Below are 24,318 nucleotides of genomic sequence, written 5' to 3'. Positions count from 1 at the left end.
TCCAGCGCCTGTCCGGGGAGGCTGGTACGGGAACTGAATCCGCGCTGCAGGCCTTGTTCTGCTTTACAAGCCAGCTGTTCACCCACTGTGCTAAACCTGGTTTACATGTCCAAATCAAGATGGGCATATGACCTGGAGGATAACGCAAAGGTGATGGCGTTCTCTTGGCATCAGTACTCTCCCTCTGCCCAGTGTCTGAGCTCACAAGGCTGGCAAGTGCTGTTCAGGTAAACTTGTGAGTTTGGTGAAATTCCTCTTGGAATTATTACATGATAGACTCGGTGGGGCAAGTGTCTTTCTTCTGCTCCTATGTCCTTTGATACAGCCAGCATGTGCCGGTGGGGTGCAGTTTAATCGCAGGAAAACAGTTTGAGCTTTGACTTTGAATCTTGATACACTATAATCTTCCAAGTGAATGCTGAGTATTTAACTCAGCTTCCTTATAGAGATTGGAGTGTACAGAGGTGAAGCAGTATCTACACTGTTCCCGGTCTCTACCTTGTTCTTACAGCCATGATATTGATAATGGCCGCAGGTAACCCTCAGGATACGTTGGTGGGGATTCTACAGTAGGGGAAATGATTTTGCTTGGTAGAGATGGTCATTATTTGACATTTAGATTGCTAGCAATTGTCAGCCAAAACGTGAATGTTGCCAAGATCCCGTTGTAGACTGGTGTGCTCTAGTTTCAATATTGGTAGAATTTTGAATATAGCTGAGTCTTGGAATCATCAGTGAATCACCCCATTGCAGCTGAACATGTTGGGCCAAGAACACATTTGTCAAGATCTCCTGCAGTGATGTACCATGGATGCAATGATTAGCTTCAATAAACTATGACCATCTTCTTTTTGTATCTGGTATCACTCCAACCATGGGGGGGTTTTGCCAAGGTTCCTTAGCGGGCTACCTGGTACCAGAATGGATTTTTAAAAATCTTGCTGTGATCTCGTTCCAACATCCTCCTCTTGCATTCATGCCTGAATGCCTGCGGAAAGGTCTGTTGATGTGTATTGATGAACAGCTTCTTTCTGGAGAGGTGCTATCCAGTGACAATATTGATGAGTCCTTCCATCAACTTGCTGATTATTTGCAGGATGTGGCTGGCGCTGAATGGAGCTGTGTTTCCCTGCATAGTCACTGAGCTTCAAAAAATATTTCATCATGCAAAGTCCTTTGAGGAGCTCTTTTTAATACAGGAGAAAAATGCAAATTCCTAATCTCTGTGGTTACCCTTCTTCCAAAACAAGCATGGACATCAGTGGTGCAACTAGGTATAATATTTTGAGTGAGGTAGCTATAAAAGTTCCACGAGTTGTAGTGAGGGACATGGCACTGGCAAAACTCATACCAGAAAAAGGAAGCATTGTACAGAACTTATAGCCCATAAACTAAACATTCAGCTCAACTAGTCTAACCTGGTGTTTGTGATCTACTTAAGCCTCCTCCGGCCCTGATTCATCCAAAAAACCTTGCATTTAGCCCCTATCACAATCTCAGGGTGTTCCAAAGGGCTTTACAGCCAGTGCAGTACTTACTGAAGTGAAGTTATTGTTGTAAAATAAGACACATAGCAGCCAATCTTTGCACAGCAAGCTCCCACAAAGAGCAATGTGATAATGACCAGACAATCTGATTTTATGAAGCCGATTGAGGAATAAACACTGGGGAGAAAGCCCTTGCTGTTCTTCCAAATAATATCACAGAATGTTTTTGCACATGGACCTGAAAGAACAGAACAAGGCCTTGGATCAACATGTCCAAGGTAAATATTGGTCCTTTAGAGGATGAGAAGGGAGTTTTAATAATGGGAAATGAGGAAATGGCTGAGGAACTGAACAGGTTTTTTGGGTCTGTCTTCACAGTGGAAGACACAAATAACATGCCAGCGACTGATAGAAATTAGGCTATGACAGATGAGGACCTTGAGAGGATTGTTATCACTAAGGAGGTAGTGATGGGCAAGCTAATGGGGCTAAAGGTGGACAAGTCTCCTGGCCCTGATGGAATGCATCCCAGAGTGCTAAAAGAGATGGCCAGGGAAATTGCAAATGCACTAGTGATAATTTACCAAAATTCACTAGACTCTGGGGTGGTCCCGGCGGATTGGAAATTAGCAAACATGACACCACTGTTTAAAAAAGGAGGTAGGCAGAGAGCGGGTAATTATAGGCCAGTGAGCTTAACTTCGGTAGTAGGGAAGATGCTGGAATCTATCATCAAGGAAGAAATAGCGAGGCATCTGGATAGAAATTGTCCCATTGGGCAGACGCAGCATGGGTTCATAAAGGGCAGGTCGTGCCTAACTAATTTAGTGGAATTTTTTGAGGACATTACCAGTGCAGTAGATAACGGGGAGCCAATGGATGTGGTATATCTGGATTTCCAGAAAGCCTTTGACAAGGTGCCACACAAAAGGTTGCTGCATAAGATAAAGATGCATGGCATTAAGGGTAAAGTAGTAGCATGGATAGAGGATTGGTTAATTAATAGAAAGCAAAGAGTGGGGATTAATGGGTGTTTCTCTGGTTGGAAATCAGTAGCTAGTGGTGTCCCTCAGGGATCCGTGTTGGGCCCACAATTGTTCACAATTTACATAGATGTTTTGGAGTTGGGGACCAAGGGCAATGTGTCCAAGTTTGCAGATGACACTAAGATGAGTGGTAAAGCGAAAGGTGCAGAGGATACTGGAAGTCTGCAGAGGGATTTGGATAGGTTAAGTGAATGGGCTAGGGTCTGGCAGATGGAATACAATGTTGACAAATGTGAGGTTATCCATTTTGGTAGGAATAACAGCAAACGGGATTATTATTTAAACGATAAAATATTAAAGCATGCCGCTGTGCAGAGAGACTTAGGTGTGCTAGTGCATGAGTCACAGAAGGTTGGTTTACAGGTGCAACAGGTGATTAAGAAGGCAAATGGAATTTTGTCCTTCATTGCTAGAGGGATGGAGTTTAAGACTAGGGAGGTTATGTTGCAATTGTATAGGGTGTTAGTGAGGCCACACCTGGAGTATTGTGTTCAGTTTTGGTCTCCTTACTTGAGAAAGGACGTACTGGCACTGGAGGGTGTGTAGAGGAGATTCACTAGGTTAATCCCAGAGCTGAAGGGGTTGGATTGTGAGGAGAGGTTGAGTAGACTGGGACTGTACTCGTTGGAATTTAGAAGGATGAGGGGGGATCTTATAGAAACATTTAAAATTATGAAGGGAATAGATAGGATAGATGCGGGCAGGTTGTTTCCACTGGCGGGTGAAAGCAGAACTAGGGGACATAGCCTCAAAATAAGGGGAAGTTGATTTAGGACTGAGTTTAGGAGGAACTTCTTCACCCAAAGGGTTGTGAATCTCTGGAATTCCTTGCCCAGTGAAGCAGTAGAGGCTCCTTCATTACATGTTCTTAAGGTAAAGATAGATAGTTTTTTGAAGAATAAAGGGATTAAGGGTTATGGCGTTCGGGCTGGAAAGTGGAGCTGAGTCCACAAAAGATCAGCCATGGTCTCATTGAATGGCAGAGCAGGCTCGAGGGGCCAGATGGCCTACTCCTGCTCCTAGTTCTTATGTTCTTATGTCATCTGAAAGATGGCAACTCTTACACTCAGTACTGCACTGTCGGCCAGCCCAGATTGCTGTGCTCAAGCCTATGGGGTAGGACTTGAACTCACAACCCTCTGACTTGGGGGAAGAGTTGAATGCCAACTTGAGCTCTGGTGGTTACTAATCTAACCATCTCAGCATAGCTTCTCTTTCTTTCTCCCTTCTGTACTTATCTAATTGACCCTAACATTTATCTGTGGTGTTTACCTCAGCTACAGAAAACATAAAAACTGATACCAAAAGCTTCTCCAAGTATATAAAGAGGAAGAGAGTAGCTAAAGTAAATGTTGGCCCGTTAGACGACAATACTGGTGAGGTAATAATGGGGAACACAGAGATGGCGGAGGCACTGAACCAACATTGTCCTCTGTCTTCATGGTAGATGATAATTTTAAAATTCCAAAAACTGAAGTAAATGCAGAGGAACTTGGTGCAATAACCATCACTAGGTATTGAATAAACGACTGGAATTAAAGGCAGATACATTTCCGGGGCCTGATGGCCTGCAGCCTATGGTATTAAGGGATGTGGCAGCAGAAGATTCAGTAACAGCTTATTACGTTGCTTGATATGCGTTACAAAGCAACCCATCAAAAAGATCAAGATATTGGTTGGAAGATGTGTAGGAATATTTTGCAAAAGTAATCACTATATATATGGTAGGTAAAGTGGCCATAGTCCCAGATGACCGCCGGCGGCTTTTCTCTTTTGAGGGGGAGAGCTGGATGGTGGTGATTTAACCTGAGGATCACCACATCTTTGCCGAGAGGCAAGGTTGAGAAGGTGAGGGGTTCCTGAATAACCTCAGCCGGTAAGGGAAGTTGTATAATAGTGATAATAATAATCTTTATTGTCACAAGTAGGCTTACATTGACACTGCAATGAAGTTACTGTGAAAAGCCCCCAGTCGCCACATTCCGCCGCCTGTTCAGGTACACAGGGAGAATTCAGAATGTCCAAATTACCTATTAGCGTGTCTTTTGGGACTTGTGAATATATATACCAGCACAATCCTTAATTCCCAATCGAAATTTGGAGCAAATGCAGTTTTATATGGGGTTGATTAAAAGATAAGGAAAAAAAGTGTACTTTAGTTGAGAAATAATTGCTTTTAAAAAAGATCTTTTTCTAAAAAAGGTAAGATTTTATCAAAACGTACTTTCAAAAAGAGTACGTTAGTGACTGTGAGGGGGAGGGGCAACAAAGAGGGCGGGCCTGTAGTCAGGAGGCGCGGCCTATAGTCAGGGATGGGTCCTGTAGTCAGGGATGGGTCCTGTAATCAGGGGGCGGGGCCTGTAGTCAGGTGTGGGTCCTGTAGTTAAGGGGGCGCGGCGTTTAGTCAGGGGGCGGGGCCTGTAGTCAGGGGCGATATTGTTAGGTAGGGGCAGGGCCTGTAGTCAGGAAGCGTTGCCTGTAGTTACGGGGCGGGGCTTGTAGTCAGGGACCTGTTTTCAGGGATGGGTCCTGCAGTCAGGGATCGGTCCTGTAGTCAGGATGCGATGTCTGTAGTTAGGGGGCGGGTTCTGTAGTTAGGGGCGGGTTCTATAGTCGGGGGCGCGGCCTGTCGTCCGGGGGCGGGGTCGATAATCAGGGGCCTGTAGTCAGGGACGGGTCCCGCAATGGGGATGGGTCCTGCAGTCAGGTGGCGCGGCGTTTAAGCAGGGGGCGTGGTCTGTAGTCAGGGGTGGATACTGTTGGCAGGGGGGCGTGGCCTATAGTCAGGGGGCGGGGCTTGTAGCTGGGGTCTGTAGTCAGGGATAGGCCCTGTACTTAGGGGGCGGGGCTTCTGGCCAAGGGGGCACGGCCTGTAGACGGGGGCGCAGCCTGTAGTGAGGGGGCGGGGCCTGTAGCCAGGGGCGGGGATTGTAGTCAGGGGCGGAGCCTGTAGTCAGGGGCGGGGATGGAAGTCAGGGGGCGGGGCCTGTAGTCAGTGGCGGGGATGGTAGTCGGGGGGGCGGGGCCTGTAGTCGGGGGGCGGGGCCAGTAGTCAGGGGCCGGGGTTGAATGGCAGCGCCGCTCTTTCCGGGGCTGGGTTTGCGCGGGAAGGTGTCTGGCGCCTGCAGCCCTGTCTCCGGGTTCCAGCGGGATATTTAAACCCGAGGGCAGCATGGACCCCTCGGAGGTGGAGTTTATCGCGGAGAAGCAGAGTGTGACCATCATACCCAACTTCAGCCTGGATAAGCTCTACTTAATAACCGTGAGTGAGCCCTCCCTTCCTGCCTTGTTCTCCGCAGCAGGAAGACTGTCCAGAACGTGTGGTGAACTATTCCGAATCCGCACTCCCTGTTCACATTAAATTCCCATCGATCCGAATCTCACTGACTTTGGTTTGAAAGCTTTTGCTGCATGTATTTACTTACTGTATATACTGGAGATGATCGCCCCCCCCCCCCCCCCCAGCTTAAATACTTGCCCCCCCCCAAAAAAAAATGTTGCCCGTCCCCATAAAAAGTTTCCCCCCCCAAAAAAAAAGTTGCCCACCCCCCCCCCCCCCCCCGCCAAATAAACTATTCTTTCTTTTCACATCGCATATGTAACTTGACCCCTGACTTTGAACCAAAAGAAAAATCCAAAAGAAAGATCCCAAATCTTTGTCCTGGCCACCCGCTCGCTGCTGAACTCTGGTCGCAAAGCTGCTCATTGATAGAGTCAGAGAACGGCGGCTATTCAGCCCCTCCTGTCTGCGCACTCAACACGTTATAATATTATCTTTTGGCTCTTTTTCCCCTGCTTTGGGGAGCTGGGGTTAGGAGGAACAACCCCCCCCCCCCCCTCCCCCCTGTAAAAGTGAGATGATGGGAGAGGGTGGATTTCAGCCCCTCCAAACTGTTACTGGTGAGACATTACAAACCTACTGAAAGATGTAGAGATTTGCTGACTTACTGTATATTCTAGTGTATAAGTGGAAACCCCCCTACATTTTGGCTAAAGCTTTTGCCTTAGAAATTCAGCTATTACACCAGCATACAAGTAGGTCAGCAATGTTTCAGGTCTTTAGACATGTTGCACTTTGATTCTAAGTCTAACTCAATCACTCCTGATTTTTCTACAAGTAACCTGACAGGTTTTCAGCCCAGCTGTCCAAATCCTGCTTATTTTATTTAAACATTATCAGTTTTGACATATGTCACACTTGAGAATTAAAATCAACTCATCTACTTGGTCGAATGGGGCTTGTAATCTCTCATTTGCTGATCTTAGGCACAACTCATAATATTTCTCTCATTTTGGTTGCCCGCCTGATCTAAATTCCACAAAATGAAGAAAAATAGTTCTTCCCTACCATCAGTACCTGTTCATACCTTTAGTTTATAATAGTGTGTAGATAGTGGTCACGATCCTGGACGACAACCCAGCTATATGCAATTTGTAAAACTGAGGAAATGTCACTGCAGCACAGAAGTGATAACACTGATCCATAGGTATCTTTAATGTTAAAATAAACTTGAATTTAAACACAGAATTAACCACATTGGCAACAAAAAATAGCTTTACAGTTAACAGTTACAACAGTTCTTAAGGAAAGAGAAAACAATAGTCTGCCACTATATTCCAATTAAGCAAACCAATATATTTCAAATACCACTCACGAACAACCAGGTTTCTACTGGCTTTTCTCTCTGCAGTATCTCTGGAGAACGGACCTTTCGGGACCAAACTGAAACAGCTCTGTCGAGATGAGGACCAACTGCCTTTTCGGACAGACCTGGCTCCTCCCATTAACTGCATCATTTGTACCCAAAGCATAAGGCATTCTTTTGTCTCTTAGAAGATGGCCCTTAACTTCAGAATTCCGGGGGCTACCATTGACCCAGAACCTGAACTGGGCTCGCCATATAAATACTGTAGCTACAAGAACAGATCAGAGGCTGGTGGTTCTGCAGAGAGTAGCTCACCTCCTGACCCTGCAGAGCAGTGAGAGATAACCTAGGCTCGTGAGGGGCCGTATGAGTGCCCTCCTTCAACCCAGTGGGCTGCAAAATTGAAATCGGGGATGTTGACTAACCATGACCCTATGAATAAGATTGAATATGTTTAATAATAATAATCTTTATTGTCACAAGTAGGCTTACATTAACACTGCAATGAAGTTACTGTGAAAATCCCCTAGTCGCCACACTCCAGCCTCTGTTCAGGTACACAGAGGGAGAATTCAGAATGTCCAATTCACCAAAACAAACACGTCTTTTGGGACTTGATGAAGGAAACCGGAGCACCCGGAGAAAACCCACGCAGACCCGGGGAGAACGTGCAGACTCCGTACAGACAGCAAATAAAGAGTTATACTGTAGTAAAAGGTTACTAACAATAGAACTGTTGTCAACTTCAAATGGTAATAAACAAAATACATTTTTACGCTTTGGATGCAGAGGGAGTTGCACACAACATTGACTGTGAGATCCATCAGCACACACCTCGCTCAAATTGCTCTTGCTTTACATGAATATCACTTCAGTCATACTGGCAGGAGGAAAACTGCAAAGACCGAAATCGGGCGTGGGCAACAGTCAACAAATTGTCTCCTGGGCTGCACTCAGAACACAGATGGGCCGCATGTGGCCCCCTGGCCACCACTGCACCAGAGCCTGTCCACCATCTACAAGGCACAAGTCAGGAATGTGATGGAATAGTCTCCACTTGCCTGGATGAGTGCAGCTCCAACAACAATCAAGCAGCTTGATCCAGGTCAAAGCAGCCCACTTGACTGGTACCCGTTCCACAAACATTCACTCCCTCCACCACAGCCGTGTGTACCATCTACAAGATGCACTGCAGGGGCTCATCAAAGCTCTTTAGACAGCACCTTCCAAACCTATAACCACTACCATCTAGAAGGACAAGGGCTACAGAAATATGGGAACACCACCACCTAGAGGTTCCCCCTCCGAGTCGCACCCCATCCTGGCTTGGAGATATATCGCCATTCTTTCACTGTTGCTGGGTCAAAATCCTGGAACTCACTACCCAACAGCACAGTAGTGTAGCCACAGTTCAGGGACTGCAGTGGTTCAAGAAGGTGGCTCACCACCACCTTCTGAAGGGCGATGAAAATGAAATGAAATGAAAATGAAAATCGCTTATTGTCATGAGTAGGCTTCAAATGAAGTTACTGTGAAAAGCCCCTAGTCGCCACATTCCAGCACCTGTTCAGGGAGGCTGTTACGGGAATTAGGGATGGGCAATAAATGCTGGCCTAACCAGCAATGCCAGCATCCTATGAAAATTAATTTTGAAATTATGGTACGCTGTTTAAAATTAAATTAAGGCAGTGGTGAGGAGATTTATTTTTCTTAGATCATTAAATATTTTTAGGGCTGAATTAGATTCTTGGTTGAAAAGGGAGTCGAAGGGTATGGGGGGAGGGGAACTGGAGTGAAGGGCACAATCCGATCCAGTCATGATATCAAATAGTAGAATAGGCTCGAGGGGCTGAATGGCCTACTCCTGCTCCTAATTCTGTGTCCACATGCATGTTCATATTAAGTGTCTCTTGCTGAAATTATCTAAAGTGTTTCATGGCTAATCAACTATTTTGAAAAGTAGCTTATGTAAGCAAAGCACCAATTGTGTTGCAAGGCTCCATAAACAGGAATTGGACAAATGACGTGGTTTAATCCACTTCTGGTGGCATTTAATTATGGTGTGTTTTGATGTATGTATAAACTGCATCCATGAACCCAAGGGGCTGAATAGCCATCTTTTGTGCTGTTAAGATACTATGTTGTGCATTCAATGGCTTTTTGTATACAGGGAGATTTGGGACCATTCAATCCAGGGCTTCCAGTCGACGTTCCTGTGTGGCTTGCTATTAATCTGAAACAACGACAGAAGTGCAGGATTGTCGTTCCAGATTGGATGGATGTGGGTGAGTCACCTTGGTGTGTTTGAGCTCCAGATCGGAAACCAACTTGTGTAAATTTACAATACTGTTTGTTGCTCCCCATGCATTTTGTTGGGGGTGTTTTGGGAGGGGGTTAGGGGGTTGTTTTACCCAGGTCTGAGGTAGACTCTGCTAGTGCCGTTGTCAAGTGGCAGACATTCAACTTGTCAACGTCTAGCATCAGGTTGGTGACCTAATGCGCTGGTCTTCCCAGTGCCACGCGTTTCTCCGGCTGCAGTTTCGTGATACAAAGGTTTTGCATTTGTAAAGCAGCCTTCATTCCTTCAAGGCAAACCCAAAGTGCGGAAGGAGCTGAAGCCCAAAACCAGCCATGATCATATTGAATGGCAGAGCAGGTTCGATGGATTGCGTGGCCTACTCATGGTCCTATTTCTTATGTTCATGGCCGATGTCATGGTCATGAAATGTCGTTCCCTTTTCGATCTAGGCAAGCATCGCATTGTGAGATTTGGCGAGCAACAATGAGATATGACTAGATCATTTCGATTAGTCCTTTTGGCTGCGAGAATTCCCTTGCCCTTCATGTAGCCCTGGGGGCATTAATGCCCATATAAGGTCTCTGTGTAACACCTGATCTAAAAGCAGCAGCTCCTATAGTTCGGTACGTCCTCTGTACTCTGCCACATTGTCAGATTGGATTATGTGCTAAAACGGGCTTGAAGCTCACAACCTTGTGACCACTCTTGATCAAACACCGACACCTGTGGGGATGAGGAGTTCACGATTGCTCATTTTTATATATTTTTCATCATGAGGCAAGACATTCTTGGCCTGCTGTGTTCAGAGATGGTGCCGGTTGCTGCCACCCCGCAGTGTAAAGGAATGAAAGACTCTCATTTTCTCAACCTCGGGACATCCCAGAGAGCCTCGCAGCTGATGAAATATTATTGACCTGTTGTCGCTATTGTAATGTGGGAAGCACGTCAGCCATTTGTGCACAGCTACAATTTCAATTCAGATGAAGAAGACTAGGCAATCTCTCCTAGTGACTCAAAAGCAAAATGCCACAGATGCTGGAAATCTGAAACAAACACAGAAAATGCGGGAAATACTCAGCAGATCAGACGGCATCTGTGAAGAGAAAAAAACATGTTAACGTTTCAACCGGACAAAGTTCGAGATGCAATGGGTTTATGGCAAGTACACAGATAGGGGACAAAGAACAAAAGGGAAACTCTGCTAGGAGGAAGACAAATCGAGATTAAATGACAAATAGGTGATAAGCTCCAATAGTAACTCTATATAATAAGAACTATGAGGCAAGTCTTGACTTCTTCGACTCCAGGTTTGTGTTCAGTAATCACTTCACCACAACAGAACAGTGTACCCACTTTATATATTGGTGCAGTCTATTGAACAATATGTGAAATCTATTAAATATTTAAAACCCCAATTCCAACTTGCGTATTAGGGGATATTAATTCTTTTCTAACAGATTTCCCCTCTTAAAATAAATTTTAATTTTGATGTAAATTACAATATGCTGTAATACAAATTTTCTTTCTATTTTTCTTCTTTTTAAATTTAGAGTGCACAATTTTTTTTCCAATCAAGGGGCAATTTAGCGTGGCCAATCCATCTAACCTGCACACCTTTTGGGTTGTGGGAGCGAAACCCACGCAGACACTGGGCGAATGTGCAAACTCCACATGGACAGTGACCCGGGGCCAGGATCGCCGGAGTCCCAGTGCTAACCACTGCGCCACATGCCGCCCCTGAAACCTCAATTCCAAATACTAGGGAACATTATCTCTTCCTAAAAATGGGGTTGGAACGGAACGAGAAAAGATGGAGATAGAGGAGGTGCAAATGAGAACAGATGAAACATTACCAGTATTTCCTGCCCAGGAAAGGGAGGCTGTGGTTCTGGTTAGCAATTGTTGAGCTCGGTATTGAGTCCGGAGGGCTCTAAAATGCCTAATCAAAATCTTTGGAACTGTGTAAGAGGTCCAGGACAGAGAGATCTGATTGTGAGTGGGGTGCAGAATTCACGTAAATTGAAACACTGGGTTATGCTTGCACACTGTACGGAGGTGTTCTGCAAAGCAGTCACCCAATTTTCATTTAGTCTCCCCCGTTTAGTGCACTAAATTGAAAGAAGCACAAGTAATGTTTCAGTGATGTTCCTTGCTCACTCGAGAGGAAACTGGGCCTTGTGTTTGACAGCACCTATGGCAGTGCTGCACATCCTCAGTCCTGTGCTGAAGTGTCAACCTAGATGTTGTGCTCAAGTCTCTGGAGTGGTATTTGAATCCACAGCCTTCTGAATCAGTGCTACCACTCGTGCAGCCTTCAATTATCGTTTTAAGGTGTGACTTTAAGTGACGACTAATGGTATTGGTGATATAAGCATTTTGCTATTTTTCTTTAGAAAAACTTGAACAAATCAAAGAACAGGAACGTAAAGAGGACACCTTCACCCTGATGCCCAATCCACACTACATGGAACTGACTAAGTTACTGTTGAATCAGTAAGTTGTGCACAGAACCCAACAATTGCTCTAATAGCAGTGCACTACATCTCTTTCCTGTTCATTCCTCGTGTTAATGTGTTACCTTCTTGCTAAGGATGCTGCTCAACCTCCCATTCCTCCTCCTAACTGGCCCTAATCTGTGTGTTAACCTTGGCAGTGAGAATTGGAAATTTAACTGTGATGGGTTGAGATCCAAACCAAACCATATGCAATTGGTCTGTGTCTGACCTCACACTGCACGTACAGACGTGCATATGTGTTCCCAGGCACACACAGATACCCATAGATCCACAGGCACACAAGGGTGTGAACACCCCAATGTGCACATATGTGCACATATTTGCGAATGTGTCCTGGCATACATACATGTGCGTGCATACACACAGCGATGTGTACAGGCACACACAGACATGCACTCATGTGCCCGGGTACACGCGCGGGCATGTGTACATGCATGCACAGGCACGCATGCACGTACATACACAGGCACACTTAATAATAATAATAATAATAATCGCTTATTGTCACAAGTGGGCTTCAATGAAGTTACTGTGAAAAGCCCCTAGTCACCACATCCCGGCGCCTGTTCGGAGAGACTGGTACGGGAATTGAACCCGCGCTGCTGCCTTGTTCTGCATTATAAGCCAGCTATTTAGCCCAGTGTGCTAAACCAGCCCCTTCTGGACTGGTTTGATGGAAAGAACTGTAACTATCGCCGATTTTACTTCTCCCCTAACCCATGGCACTGAGGCCCGTTGTAGTGTACCAGAACCGATTGAGGATTGAATTAGGGAGCTTTTTTTAAAACGAGAGAAGTTTACAGATTTCCTCTGTCGCCTCCAATTCCCCGTTCTGCCCGGCTTGTGTCACTCTTGTGCTGGATGCTAAATGGGCCAATTCTCTCTTTATCTTCCCGCTGCTCATCATTTCCCTGATCAATATGCACAGGCTTGGGAATTCACCATATGGAAGACCTAGATGCAAACCGACATCCTATGGCTCCATATGCTTTTTGTTGTGACATTGAAAGTAATCTAACCAAGTTAAAGCAAACCTGTTTACATGAGAGCCTTGATTCTGCTGGCTTCTGGTGCTGAATATTTTGGGAGATGTTGCCATTGACACTGCAGATTGCTTCCTTTTGCTCATTCCTCTTCTGATTAATCGTTTATAAAGCAATTAAAACTGCTGAAAGTGTAATTTGAACAACAAATAGAACAGTAAAAATCTTTGCGTTTGATATGCGTAGAAGCGTCGGATCCTTTCCTTACACATTGGCCCATTTGGATGTCACCTCGCACCACTTGTATGGGACAGGGTTTCATGCTGGTGTTTGCCCACGTCACTGGATCGCTGGCATTAGATCGGGCTCCGAGCTTAGATCAGACGCCCCTTCTGTCCATCGTTTTCTCTGAAAACTCACCCCCAAAAAGGTTGGGGGGGGGGGAATAGGAGCATCACTCTCCACTGTTCTACATGTCCTGCGTGTGGCCAATCCAAAGCAGCATTGACTAAGGCAAGGAGCAGGCGGACTGGAGTTGGGCAAACTGAAGAGGGGAAGAGGTGACCCTTTTTCTGTTTTGAAGCCTGCTCGGCTTCACTCCTAATTTTTATCTTTCAGGTGAATAATCTTGGTTAGGACATGGATGGTCATTGCTCCATATATACTTATTTTTCAAACTATTTTTGGGGAGGTGACCTTTCTTTTGTCCACCTGTAAAACTCATGACAACTGGAGATGATCCCAATTGCAACTGACTTGAAAGCTCCTCTACCTGATGCAATTCGGCCCTTTGGAATGTATCGCCATGGAGCCACGTAAGAATGTTCTGAGGTAGTATGTTTGGTCTGAGCACGTTATAATGTAAGAGTATGGGTTATTAGGGACCGAGGGGGAAATCTGCAGGTGTAGCTGGAGGACATTGGTAGGGTGTGGAATGAATACTTCAGACCCATCTTCACCCAAAAGAATGAGGATGCAGGTTTGGAACTCGGAGTGAGATTGTGAGTTTCTTGAGCAAATTGACTGAAAAGTGTGAGGTGATACACTTTTAAAGGAGTAATTTTTTAAAAATAAATTTAGAGTACCCAATTCATTTTTTCCAATTAAGGGGCAATTTAGCGTGGCCAATCCACCTGAGAATGTGAAGCAAGGGTTAATAGCTAGAACAAGCCAGAATTAATGGGACACATTAGTGGAAAGTTACAAATCAGGGAGTTGTTATTGAATTTGTGAGCCGACTCATGACTTAAGGCCGAATAGCCTTGAGAAACAAGGAAGATGGCTGGATGACGGAATATGAAATGTGGGAGCCGTTGATACTGTGGCTAAACACCTGCTGTTTTTGCTAAAACTACTACATACTCATGTGCCAATAGATAACCTCAAAGCCTGTAAAATCATGTATCGAAATTATGGCAATAACAAGTTAATCATGTATTGGATCTATGGTAAAAACAAGCTATGCTTTGTAATGGGGGCAAGCTCAAGTGAATGCAAGGGACAGCCCTCTTAAAAAAACATATAAAAAAAGGATGTTTTGAGCAAAACTTTGGCACTCTCAGAGGTGGTTCTTTGGAATACCTAGAGGGCTGCCCCGATCGCAATAAAGAATTTTCTAAAGTACGAACGTGTTCGAGACCGTTTCTTCCGGACTGAGAGACAAGTGAATTAGAGACGCATTCACACACCTAGCCTGCACATCTTTTGGGTTGTGGGGGCGAAACCCACGCAAACACAGGGAGAATGTGCAAACTCCACACAGATAGTGACCCAGAGCCAGGATCGAAATTGGTACCTTGGCGCCGTGAGGGAGCACAAATCCGGAAGGATGTGCTGTTAGGTAATTTGGACATTCTGAATTCTCCCTCAGTGTACCCAAACAGGCGCCGGAGTGTGGCGACTAGGTAGCTTTTCACAGTAACTTCACTGCAGTGCTAATGTAAGCCTACTTGTGACAATAAAGATTTTTTTTTTTAATGTGCTTGCTCGTCGGTTTACCGGTTTGTGAGTGGCGATGCAGTAACTCTAAGTGTATTTACTCTCCCTCTCCAGTGCCTCAGATAACATTCCCAAAGCTGATGAGATCCGGACCTTAATAAAAGACACTTGGGATACTCGCATTGCAAAGCTGCGGTTGTCTGCGGATAATTTTGTGAATCAGCAGGAGGTGCACGCTAAGGTAGGAGACTCCGATGTTCTCACCTGGCGCCTCTTACCGTTTCCAACTTGAAAACCTGGCTCTCACGGTCTTCATTTTGATAGCTTCCAGGCATCTGGAGCCCTTTAGCATCGGGAAAGTCCACTAAGGCTTCATGAAGGCTCGATCAACAAAAGTAAAAGCAGCAGGAGATCAAAGATGGAGAGAGAGAGAGTTTTCAAGGAATATCTGTAAACTGCGGCAAAGAGGTGGCTCAGCAAGGAGAAGGGGTGATGAGGGGGACATTGTTGAGGAGGGATTTTCAAAGATGGAGGCTGAGGCACCACTGTTAGCTAGCCGAATGCAGAGTGTCCAAGTTAGCTTGCAGACTGCAGAGTTTTTCAGGGTGACTGTGGGAGCTTACACAGTGATGGTGAGAAGCAAGTTTCGTGAAGGGATTTAGGTTTGGGAAATTTAAATTGGAGGCTTTCGGTGACTGGGGACCATTCTAGGTCAGGGTGACGGGGTGATTTGCTGCGGTGTACAATACCTGTACTGGAACGTGGAGAAGCTGAAGATTTTGGGATGGCTGGTGTTTGGGAAGTGATAACACTGCAACAGTTGGGTTTAGGGGTGAGAGAGGCACAGCTTGAGGGTGACGGAGACTGAAATGGATATCCCCAATAACGGGGATATTGTCATTGGTCCTAGTAATTTCAAGGACATGGGCTTAGTATCTCTTGCGGCTGAATGAAGGTTGTAAGCAGCCTGGTTTAGCAGGAGGTGGTGGGTGGGGAGGGGCTGCAGGAAAGCTGTATGAATCTGCCTCTACCGTGTTGATTTTGGATAATTGATACAAGAAGCAGGAAGGCAGTGCTATCTCCACTGGGTTGTGGGCAACTGAGAAAGATTTGCAAGTATTTGATGCGATCCAGCAGATTGGCTGATTCGCAGCTGTACCTACTGAACACCAGATAAGACAACGCCTTTTAAATTCCTTTATGGTGAGTGGATGGAGCTGGAAAGGCCAATACTTGTTGCCCATCTCTAATTGTCCTTAAACTGGGTGGCATGCTAGGCCACTTCAGAGAGCAGTAAACAGGGAACCACATTAGCGTAAGGACTGGAGTCGCATGCAAGCTAGATGGGTAAGAATGGCAGGTGTCCTTCCCTGAAGGGTCATTGGTGAACCAGAAAGGTTTTTACAAACCGATGATAGTTTCACGGTCACCATTGCTGAGACTAGCTTTATAATTCCAGATTTTATTTAGCGAATTTCAATTCCACCCAGCTGTTGCCCCCGTTGCAAAGCATAGCTTGTTTTTACCATAGATCCAATACAGCGCATTTGGAAGAACTGCAGAGTTTGGAGGGCTCGGGGTTGGGTAGTTTAAAGTGAGTGAGGAGAGAGTATTATCCAAGGAAGGGGCGGGAGAGGGTGTCAGTGCTGAGGGACACAGGGAAGTGGTCAGAGATGCACCACTATTAAGCATGCGGTTGCTTTGAATTTGAGGGAGATGGGGACTGAGCTGAGGCTTGGGTTCTGAATTACTTCCTAACGGCGTCTGCCCGTGACCATTATTCCCCTCCCACCGTCCAAAATATTCAAATGTCCTCTTTGTTATTCCAAGTTATCCCCATTTTTTTAAAGTCTGTTTTTCCCTCGAGCCGATGTTACATTGAGACATTGTTTCCAGCTTTTCCACAAACCAGCACCGTCCCTTCCTCTCCTTCACTGGACAAGGATTGAGGAACCCGAGTGAGGTGGTGTTACCCTCAACTGCAACAACAGCTTACACTTGGAAGACAATTAAAGGTCCACAGTGCTTCCAGGGCAGTGACTACTGAGAGGATTCTGGCAACATTTTCATGCTGTTTGAGGGCATTAACTAAAAACGTTTGCCTATTTTTGTAAACAATAGTTCCAAATGCCCCATAGTCAATTTGTCGACTGCTTTGGACTGTTTGTACATTTCCTTTGCCACTAGAGGTTGCTGTTCTTCAGTTGTAACCGAGTTGCAAAGTAACATTGTGCAAGCCAGTCATCGACAGGAGCGCTCGGAATCACCTCCTGCTGGTGAGATTTTCAGTGACTAGCTCTAAACCTCAGAAACTAATTCAAAACCAAAGTGGTTTGTATTTGAGACTTTAGTGAACTGATTTGCGACATTGGAGTTTCAAGGGTGAGAGGAGATTTGATAGAGGTGTTCAAAATCATGAGGGGTCTAGACAGTCGAGCGCGAAACTGTTCCTGTTGGGAGAAGAGGTGAGAAGCAGAAGACACCGATTTAAACGGGATTGGTAAAAAAGCCAGAGGTGACATGAGGGAAATTTCTTTTTAAAATAAGAGATTGGGAATGCACTGCCTGAGAGTGTGGTGGAGGCAGATTCATACACCGGGTGGTTAGGATCTGGAATGCACTGTCTGTGAGTGTGGTGGAGGCAGATTCACATAGCGATTGGTTAGGATCTGGAATGTGTTGTCTGTGAGTGTGGTGGAGACGGGGTCAATTATCGCTTTCAAAGTGGAATTGGAATCTGGAGAAATGATTTGAAGGGCTCTGGGGGAAAGGTAGTGGAGTGTGACTAGCTGAGTAGGTCTAATAGAGACGTGATGAGCCAAATGGCCTCCTGCGCTGTAAACATTCTGTGATTCTCTGTATATCTCTGTTTGTTCTACAATGATGTGCAGTGGAGACTGAGCATGAAGAAAAAGAACTGGTGAAAAGGCTTTTCAGGGGCTTTGTGGGAGCAGGGTCAGGTTAGGTGAACTGGACAGGTCGGTTCTCGATGAATGAGTGCCCCCCCCCCCCCTTTGTATCAGCAAACCTGATTCAAGTTGGAGCGCAGCACTGTAGATGCGACTTGCTCCAGTCTCCTCCCATCCGTTGCTGAGATTCAGAAGCACCAGTATCCGTAACTCTGCACACAGATAATCAGCCGCAAATTTCCGATGGCCGCTATTGTTACACTGGCATTAACCTGTTTAAGAATAAAATGGATGAACAATGGACAGGGGGAAGATCTAGGCTCACGTGGGCTATATGATCGGATGAATTATCACGCAGTTTCTGGTTGCTTATCCCCTGCACATCCAATCATCGTGGCCAGTAATTACACATCAAATCAATCCTAACTGAGAGGACTTCACTAAGCTTGGCCCACAGGTTGCCCTGCTGCTAATTCAAATGACTATGTTCAATGCCCTGCTATTCAATAACTACCGACTGAGCAATTAGGGGATTTTCACTGTTGGAAGTTACCTGTGCCTCTAAGCTGTGCTATCAATGCCATGACTGCAGCACCTCTCCCACGTTGTGTTGGGGGCAGGTGATTGCCATCCACCACACGGTATAGTTCTGGTGAGAATCTTCGGTTGCGGATCATTTCCTGTTGAAACTAAAATCAGAATGAATAGCCAGGGGACCTTGCTGGATGTAAAATAATGGAGTCTCTGAGGGAAATGTGTTGCTGTAATACAGAGTTGTTGTATTCCGATACGACTGGAGTGACTGCCCTTCCAACAATACGTCGTTGAGTGAAACCTGCTGAGCTGACATGGTGGCTGAATGGTAACGTCGCTGGGCTAGTAATGCTCTGGGGACACGGGTTCAAATCCCAGCACGGCAGCTGACTGAGAATTCAGTTAAATGTGGAATATAGGGGCAGCACGGTGGTACAGTGGTTAGCATTGTTGCCTACGGCGCTGAGGACCCGGGTTCGAATCCCGGCTCTGGGTCACTGTCCGTGTGGAGTTTGCACATTCTCCCCGTGTCTGCGTGGGTTTCGCCCCCACAACCCAAAAGATGTGCAGGATAGGTGGATTGGCCACACTAAATTGCCCCTTAATTGGAAAAAATAATTGGGTACTCTAAATTTATAAAAATAAAAATAAAACTAAAAAAACAAAAAACAAAATGTGGAATATAAAGCTAGTCTCATCTGGTTCACAGTTGTCCTTTCGGGAAGGAAATCTGCCGCCCTTACCTGGTCTGGCCTACATGTGACTCCAGAGCCACGGCAATGTGGTTGACTCTGAACTGCCCTCTGAAATGGCCAAGCGCAGTCGAACGGCAATGCAATGGACAACCAATGTCCACATTCCGTGGATGAACAAGAAAAAAAAGCCATGAACGATTCTATATGTATATCTATAACAGTAGCACTAACCTATCAGATGCTTCCTCCAGTCGATTTCATAGGCACACTACTGAGTGCAACTCTGAACCCTGTTCATTCCAGCTACATTCTCAAATTGTTTTGTCTGTGGACCACTTAAGTGGGGCAGGAGACTCCCACAGACCACCTCTCTGTCGCTCGCCACCGTGAAAAAACTCACCTGAATTAATGAGCAACTTACGCAACATTAATATTTTCCTGCTTTTTCACTGCTGAATTAACCAAATCAAGTAGCCAATATAAGCCTAGATTCTATTCGCTGTTCATCCGTTTTATTCTTAAACCGTTGATGCCAGCGTGCATTCATCCTTTAAATTTGGAACTCAATTATTAATTCGTGCCAAAAACAAAACTTGGCGTTTTCACATTATAAACGTTGATTCTACAAGGGACCGGGTTTATTTGAAACATTCTAAATATGTGTTTAAAATATCGCAGTACTACTCTTCTGAGAGACAAATACTTCTTTTACACCTATGTTTATCTGACAAAATCAATAGCGTCATAAATCTTGGTTATAAAATCTTGGGCAGCACGGTAGCACAGTGGTTAGCACTGGGCTTCGCAGCACCGGGGTCCCAGGTTCGATTCCCCGCTGGGTCGCTGTCTGTGCGGAGTCTGCACGTTCTCCCCATGTCTGTGGGTTTCCTCTGGGAGCTCTGGTTTCCTCCCACAGTCCAAAGACGTGCAGGTTAGGTGGATTGGTCATGCTAAATTGCCTTTCATGTTCAAAAAGGTTAGATGGGGTTATTGGGTTACAGGGATAGGATGGAAGTGAGGGCTTAAGTGGGTCAGTGTAGACTCGATGGGCCGAAAGGCCTCCTCCTTCTGCACTGTATGTTCTATGTTAAAACTGCATTGTTGCTCGCACGAATATCAACTCTTGTTGCACGCTGAGGAGACTGTCTGGTTGTGTGATGTCTTGCAAGACGTTGGGGGGGGGGGGGGGGGGTGGCTGTGGTGGTGAGCGTCAGAAACTCGCCATTTAGACCCACCCCTAGCTTCAGTTCCCCTCACCTATTGTTCTGCCGCCTGGAGGGAGAGCTGGTGAGTTGGGTTTCAATAAATCCTGCGCACAAAAGGTACAGCGAGTCTTTTTATAATTTCAGAAGTTATAAAATAATCTTTATTAGTGTTACAAGTAGGCTTACATTAACACTGCAATGAAGTTACTGTGCAAATCTCCTAGTCGCCACATTCCGGCGCCTGTTCGGCGCCAATTCACCTAACAAGCACGTCTTTTGGGACTTGTGGGAGGAAACCGGAGCACCCGGAGGAAACCCACGGAGACATGGGGAGAACGTGCAGACTCTGCAGACAGTGACCCAAGCTGGGAATCGAACCTGTGTACCTAGAGCTGTGAAGCAACAATGCTAACTACTGTGCTACCGTGCTGCCCAATCTAATTGGTCCATCAAAGTAGGCCATCTCATCCTTTGCTTTATCAAAATACGCTCTTCTTTCTATTCGTCCAGCAGAATAGGCCCTTCAATCCTAATGGGTCATCAAAATAAGCCCTTCAATCCTATTGGTCCAGCACAATAGGAAAGCCAATTCTATTGGCCCATCAAAATAGGCCCACTAATACTATTGGTTTATCAGAATAGGCTCTTCAATCCTAATGGCCCATCAAAATAAGCTGTCTAATCCTATTGGTTATTTTTTTAAAAATAAATTTAAAATACCCAATTCATTTTTTCCATTTAAGGGGCAATTTAGCTTGGCCAATCCACCTAACCTGCACATCTTTGGGTTGTGGGGGCAAAACCCATGCAGACACGGGATGGATGTGCAAACTCCACACGGACACTGACCTCGGGCCAGGAATCCTATAGGTTAATACGAATATACACTCCAATTCTATTGGTCCATCAGAATAGGCACCCCAATCCTATTGGTCCTTCAGAATAGGCACCCCAATCCTATTGGTCCATCAGAATATGCACTCCAATCCTATTGGCTCAGCACAATAGGCACCCTAATCTTATTGGTCCATCAGAATAGGCACGTCAACTCTATTGGTCCATCAGAATAGACACTCCAATTCTATTGGTCCATCACAATTGCACCTCCCCATAAACGTGAAAGAGAGCCGTGGGGAACTGTGCCGTCGTTGCATTCCTCATCACTACCTCATGCTTTGTCATCATGTCACATGGTCAAGTACTGAGTCACACAGACCCAGGGGATGTGCCTTGTGTCCATGTCACCATGAAAGCTGCTATATTTCCACCTCCGTAATATTGTCCAACTACAATCAGGTCCTCTGTGGTGAAACCCTTGTTAAAGCCTTTGTTACCTTGGGAGTGGACACCTGGCTGACTTCAATAAAAGCAAAATACTGGAAATCTGACAAAGAAACCAAAAGTGCTGGACAAACCCAGCAGGTCTGGCAGAATTATCATCTTTGTTTTTGAATCCCTCCCTAGCCTTGCCCCTCCCTCCCTCAGACCCACAACCCTCCGAGATAGCCACACCCGATATCCTAATTTTAATGACAACACCAATGGTGCTTGTGCCTTTAGCTGCCTTAGACCGAAGCTCAGGAAATCTCTCCTCCAGTCTCTCCTCCTCTTCTCCCTCCTTTCAGACACGCCATCAAACCTACGTCTTTGCCCAAGCTTTTGGTCATCGGCCCGAATATCTCCTAATATGGTTCATTGTTGTATTTTGTTACATAATGCACCTGTGAAGCACCATGGGAAGTGGTCATTACTTCCAAGGTGCTAGATGAATGCAATTTGTTGTTGTTGATATCTTGGGGGAGGGGTGGGGGTAGAGCGATGTAGGAAATGCTGTGAGAATTGATCCCAGTGAGACTCCAGCCCTTTTCTATTTGGAACAGGTGGGGAAAGATGCTGCAAATGGGCATTTGCCCGAGGATTGCAGTAACTGTACAAAAGTGCAGTCTCCTATCTGAATGCGGAGCCCCTGCTTCACTTTACAGACTCTGAGCGCCTGTGTTTGTGAGCGCTGTACTAATAGCTCCCAGTGGAAAATAGACATGGCTGACTATTATGATTTTGTTTTTGTTTTTTTGGATAAAGGTTCAGGCGGAAAGTTTTAATAATCGTTCACTTTTCTTTTACTTCCCATCCCAGCTGGACAACCTCACACTAATGGAGATTAACACAATCGGGACATTCCTTACTGAATCGCTGAATCAGATGCACAGGCTCCGTGCGAACCTTCAACCTGGAGAGGAGGCTCAATCTCAGGACTATTAAACTGCTTTCTTTGAGGAAAGTCTGGAGGAGGGGAAATGGAGAGGGGGAACGATACTGAGCGACTTTTAAACCATAAAATGTATTTATGTCATGAGAATAGGCTATCCAGGCCACCAGGTCTGTACAGATGTTTACACTGCACGCGGGCCTCCTCCTGCTGTTCTCTCTCTAAACCAATCGGATCCTTCTATTCCTTCCTCCCTCGTATACCGATTCAGCTTCCCCTTGTCTGCATCAATGCTGTTTGCCTCAACTCCCTGAGGTAGTGAGTTCCACATTCTCACCACTCTGCAGTTAAGGAAGCTTCTCCTGAATTTCCTATTTGATCGATGAGCTTTTATTTTTATGACCTCCTAGTTCTGGCTTTGTGTGCAACATCTTCTCTATACCTACCCTATCAAAACCTTCATCATTTTCCAGGATCTCTATTGCGTTCACTCCTCAGTCTTCACTTTTCAAGCCCCCCTTCCCCAGGAACAAAATAGGTGCCCCAGCCCCTGGTGACTTCTCTCTGCACAGGTCATTTTAAATGAGTCGGCCATTGGCGATTTCAGTTCAGGCAAAGCGGTGCACAAACCCCCATCAGGTTCCTTGCCGATCGGTCCCGCCTGACTGGGGAGGGCGATGCAGAAAGAGGGGTGAGAAATACCACCCTGGAGATCTGAGATGGAAACAGCGATTGATGGGAAATAAAGCTGCAAGGGGAAAAGTTAACGCTTTGAATTCAGCCCTTCAGCAGACGTTTCTTCTTCAGAGACACAGTTCCAAAGGTTTCCGATTCTGTCTCCCAATCCTTTACCGTAGATTTACTTCTGCTAACTGGTCCGTCAGATTTAACATCATGGTTTAAAATATAAAAATGAAGTGAAGGTGGGGGGGGCGGGTGGTAAAAGCGACAGAGATAAGTAGTGGATTTGGGTTTAACAATGGTCTTTTAAAATAATGCTAGCCCAGTGCCTGACGTCACCGTATATCTATCTGCTGTCCTTTTTAGAATGAGTATCTGCTTTTACTTGCATTTGTCCTGTTCATATTTTTAACTAAATCTGGAAGAATTTTGAAAAATAAAGTTTAAAAATAGTGGTTAACTCAGCAACTCTGAGGTGAAGATCGTTTCTGTGAGGCTCACACATTTGGAGGGTTCCAGCTTCGATTCCCTTTCTATTGTAAACCAGGGTGATAGGTTTGGGGGCGGGGGGGGGTGGCCTGGATCATTCCTTTGCTGATTGTGGGACAGTTTGTGCCAGGAAGACTCCTGGCATCATCCATCTACCAACGGGACTCAAAAATAAATACCCAGAGCCTTCAAGAAGAGCAGAAAGTCTCTGCACTGACCCCTTCAGGTAAGGAAGAAAGAGGAAACTGCAAGAGGAGCTTGGGACTTTAGTGTGCAGGCCATTAGTTTGTGTTTTAACTGATCACTTTATAATTCTGGTGGTTAGCACTGCTACCTACGGCGCTGAGGACCCATTTTACAACAAGTCAGCTCTGAAGGGTGGGCATTTGCTACATCTTTACTATCACTGTAGGTCATTCAAGAAAGTGGCATAGTAATCTTCAATTTTGGTGGCAGCTTTTTGTTAGAATCTTTATTGTCACAAGTCGGCTTACATCAACGCTGCAATGAAGTTACTGTGAAAAGCCCCTAGTCGCCCTAGGGAGAATTCAAAATGTCCAATTCACCTAACAAGCACGTCTTTCGGGACTTGGAGGAAACTGGAGCACCCGGAGGAAACCCACGCAGACACGGGGAGAACGTGCAGACTCCGCACAGATGGTGACCCATGCCAGTAATCGA

General features: G+C 45.6%; 1 protein-coding gene across 1 annotated transcript; it reads left to right on the top strand.

Annotated features, from left to right (window-relative positions):
- Positions 1 to 5,590: 5,590 nt before the first annotated feature.
- gins2 (GINS complex subunit 2) lies at positions 5,591 to 23,616 on the top strand. The gene is made up of 5 exons (XM_038806284.1): positions 5,591 to 5,795; positions 9,350 to 9,464; positions 11,872 to 11,971; positions 15,030 to 15,156; positions 22,395 to 23,616. Exons 1-5 carry the CDS (start codon positions 5,706 to 5,708, stop codon positions 22,518 to 22,520), a joined length of 558 nt encoding a protein of 185 aa, XP_038662212.1. The 5' UTR covers positions 5,591 to 5,705; the 3' UTR covers positions 22,521 to 23,616.
- The last annotated feature ends 702 nt before the right edge of the window (positions 23,617 to 24,318 follow it).

The sequence above is a fragment of the Scyliorhinus canicula genome, chromosome 9 (assembly GCF_902713615.1).
Source record: "Scyliorhinus canicula chromosome 9, sScyCan1.1, whole genome shotgun sequence".
In the NCBI taxonomy this organism is placed as follows: Eukaryota; Metazoa; Chordata; class Chondrichthyes; order Carcharhiniformes; family Scyliorhinidae; genus Scyliorhinus; species Scyliorhinus canicula.
The sequence above is the reverse complement of the archived record's forward strand: the minus strand, read 5'-3'. Positions and strand labels throughout refer to the sequence as shown.

Excerpts from the sequence above, each read along its gene's own strand:
- gins2 (XM_038806284.1), top strand. The coding sequence starts at position 5,706 with ATGGACCCCTCGGAGGTGGAGTTTATCGCGGAGAAGCAGAGTGTGACC. Across the intron at positions 9,465-11,871 it reads TCCAGATTGGATGGATGTGG|AAAAACTTGAACAAATCAAA; the intron begins GTGAGTCACCTT and ends ATTTTTCTTTAG. Across the intron at positions 15,157-22,394 it reads AGCAGGAGGTGCACGCTAAG|CTGGACAACCTCACACTAAT; the intron begins GTAGGAGACTCC and ends TTCCCATCCCAG.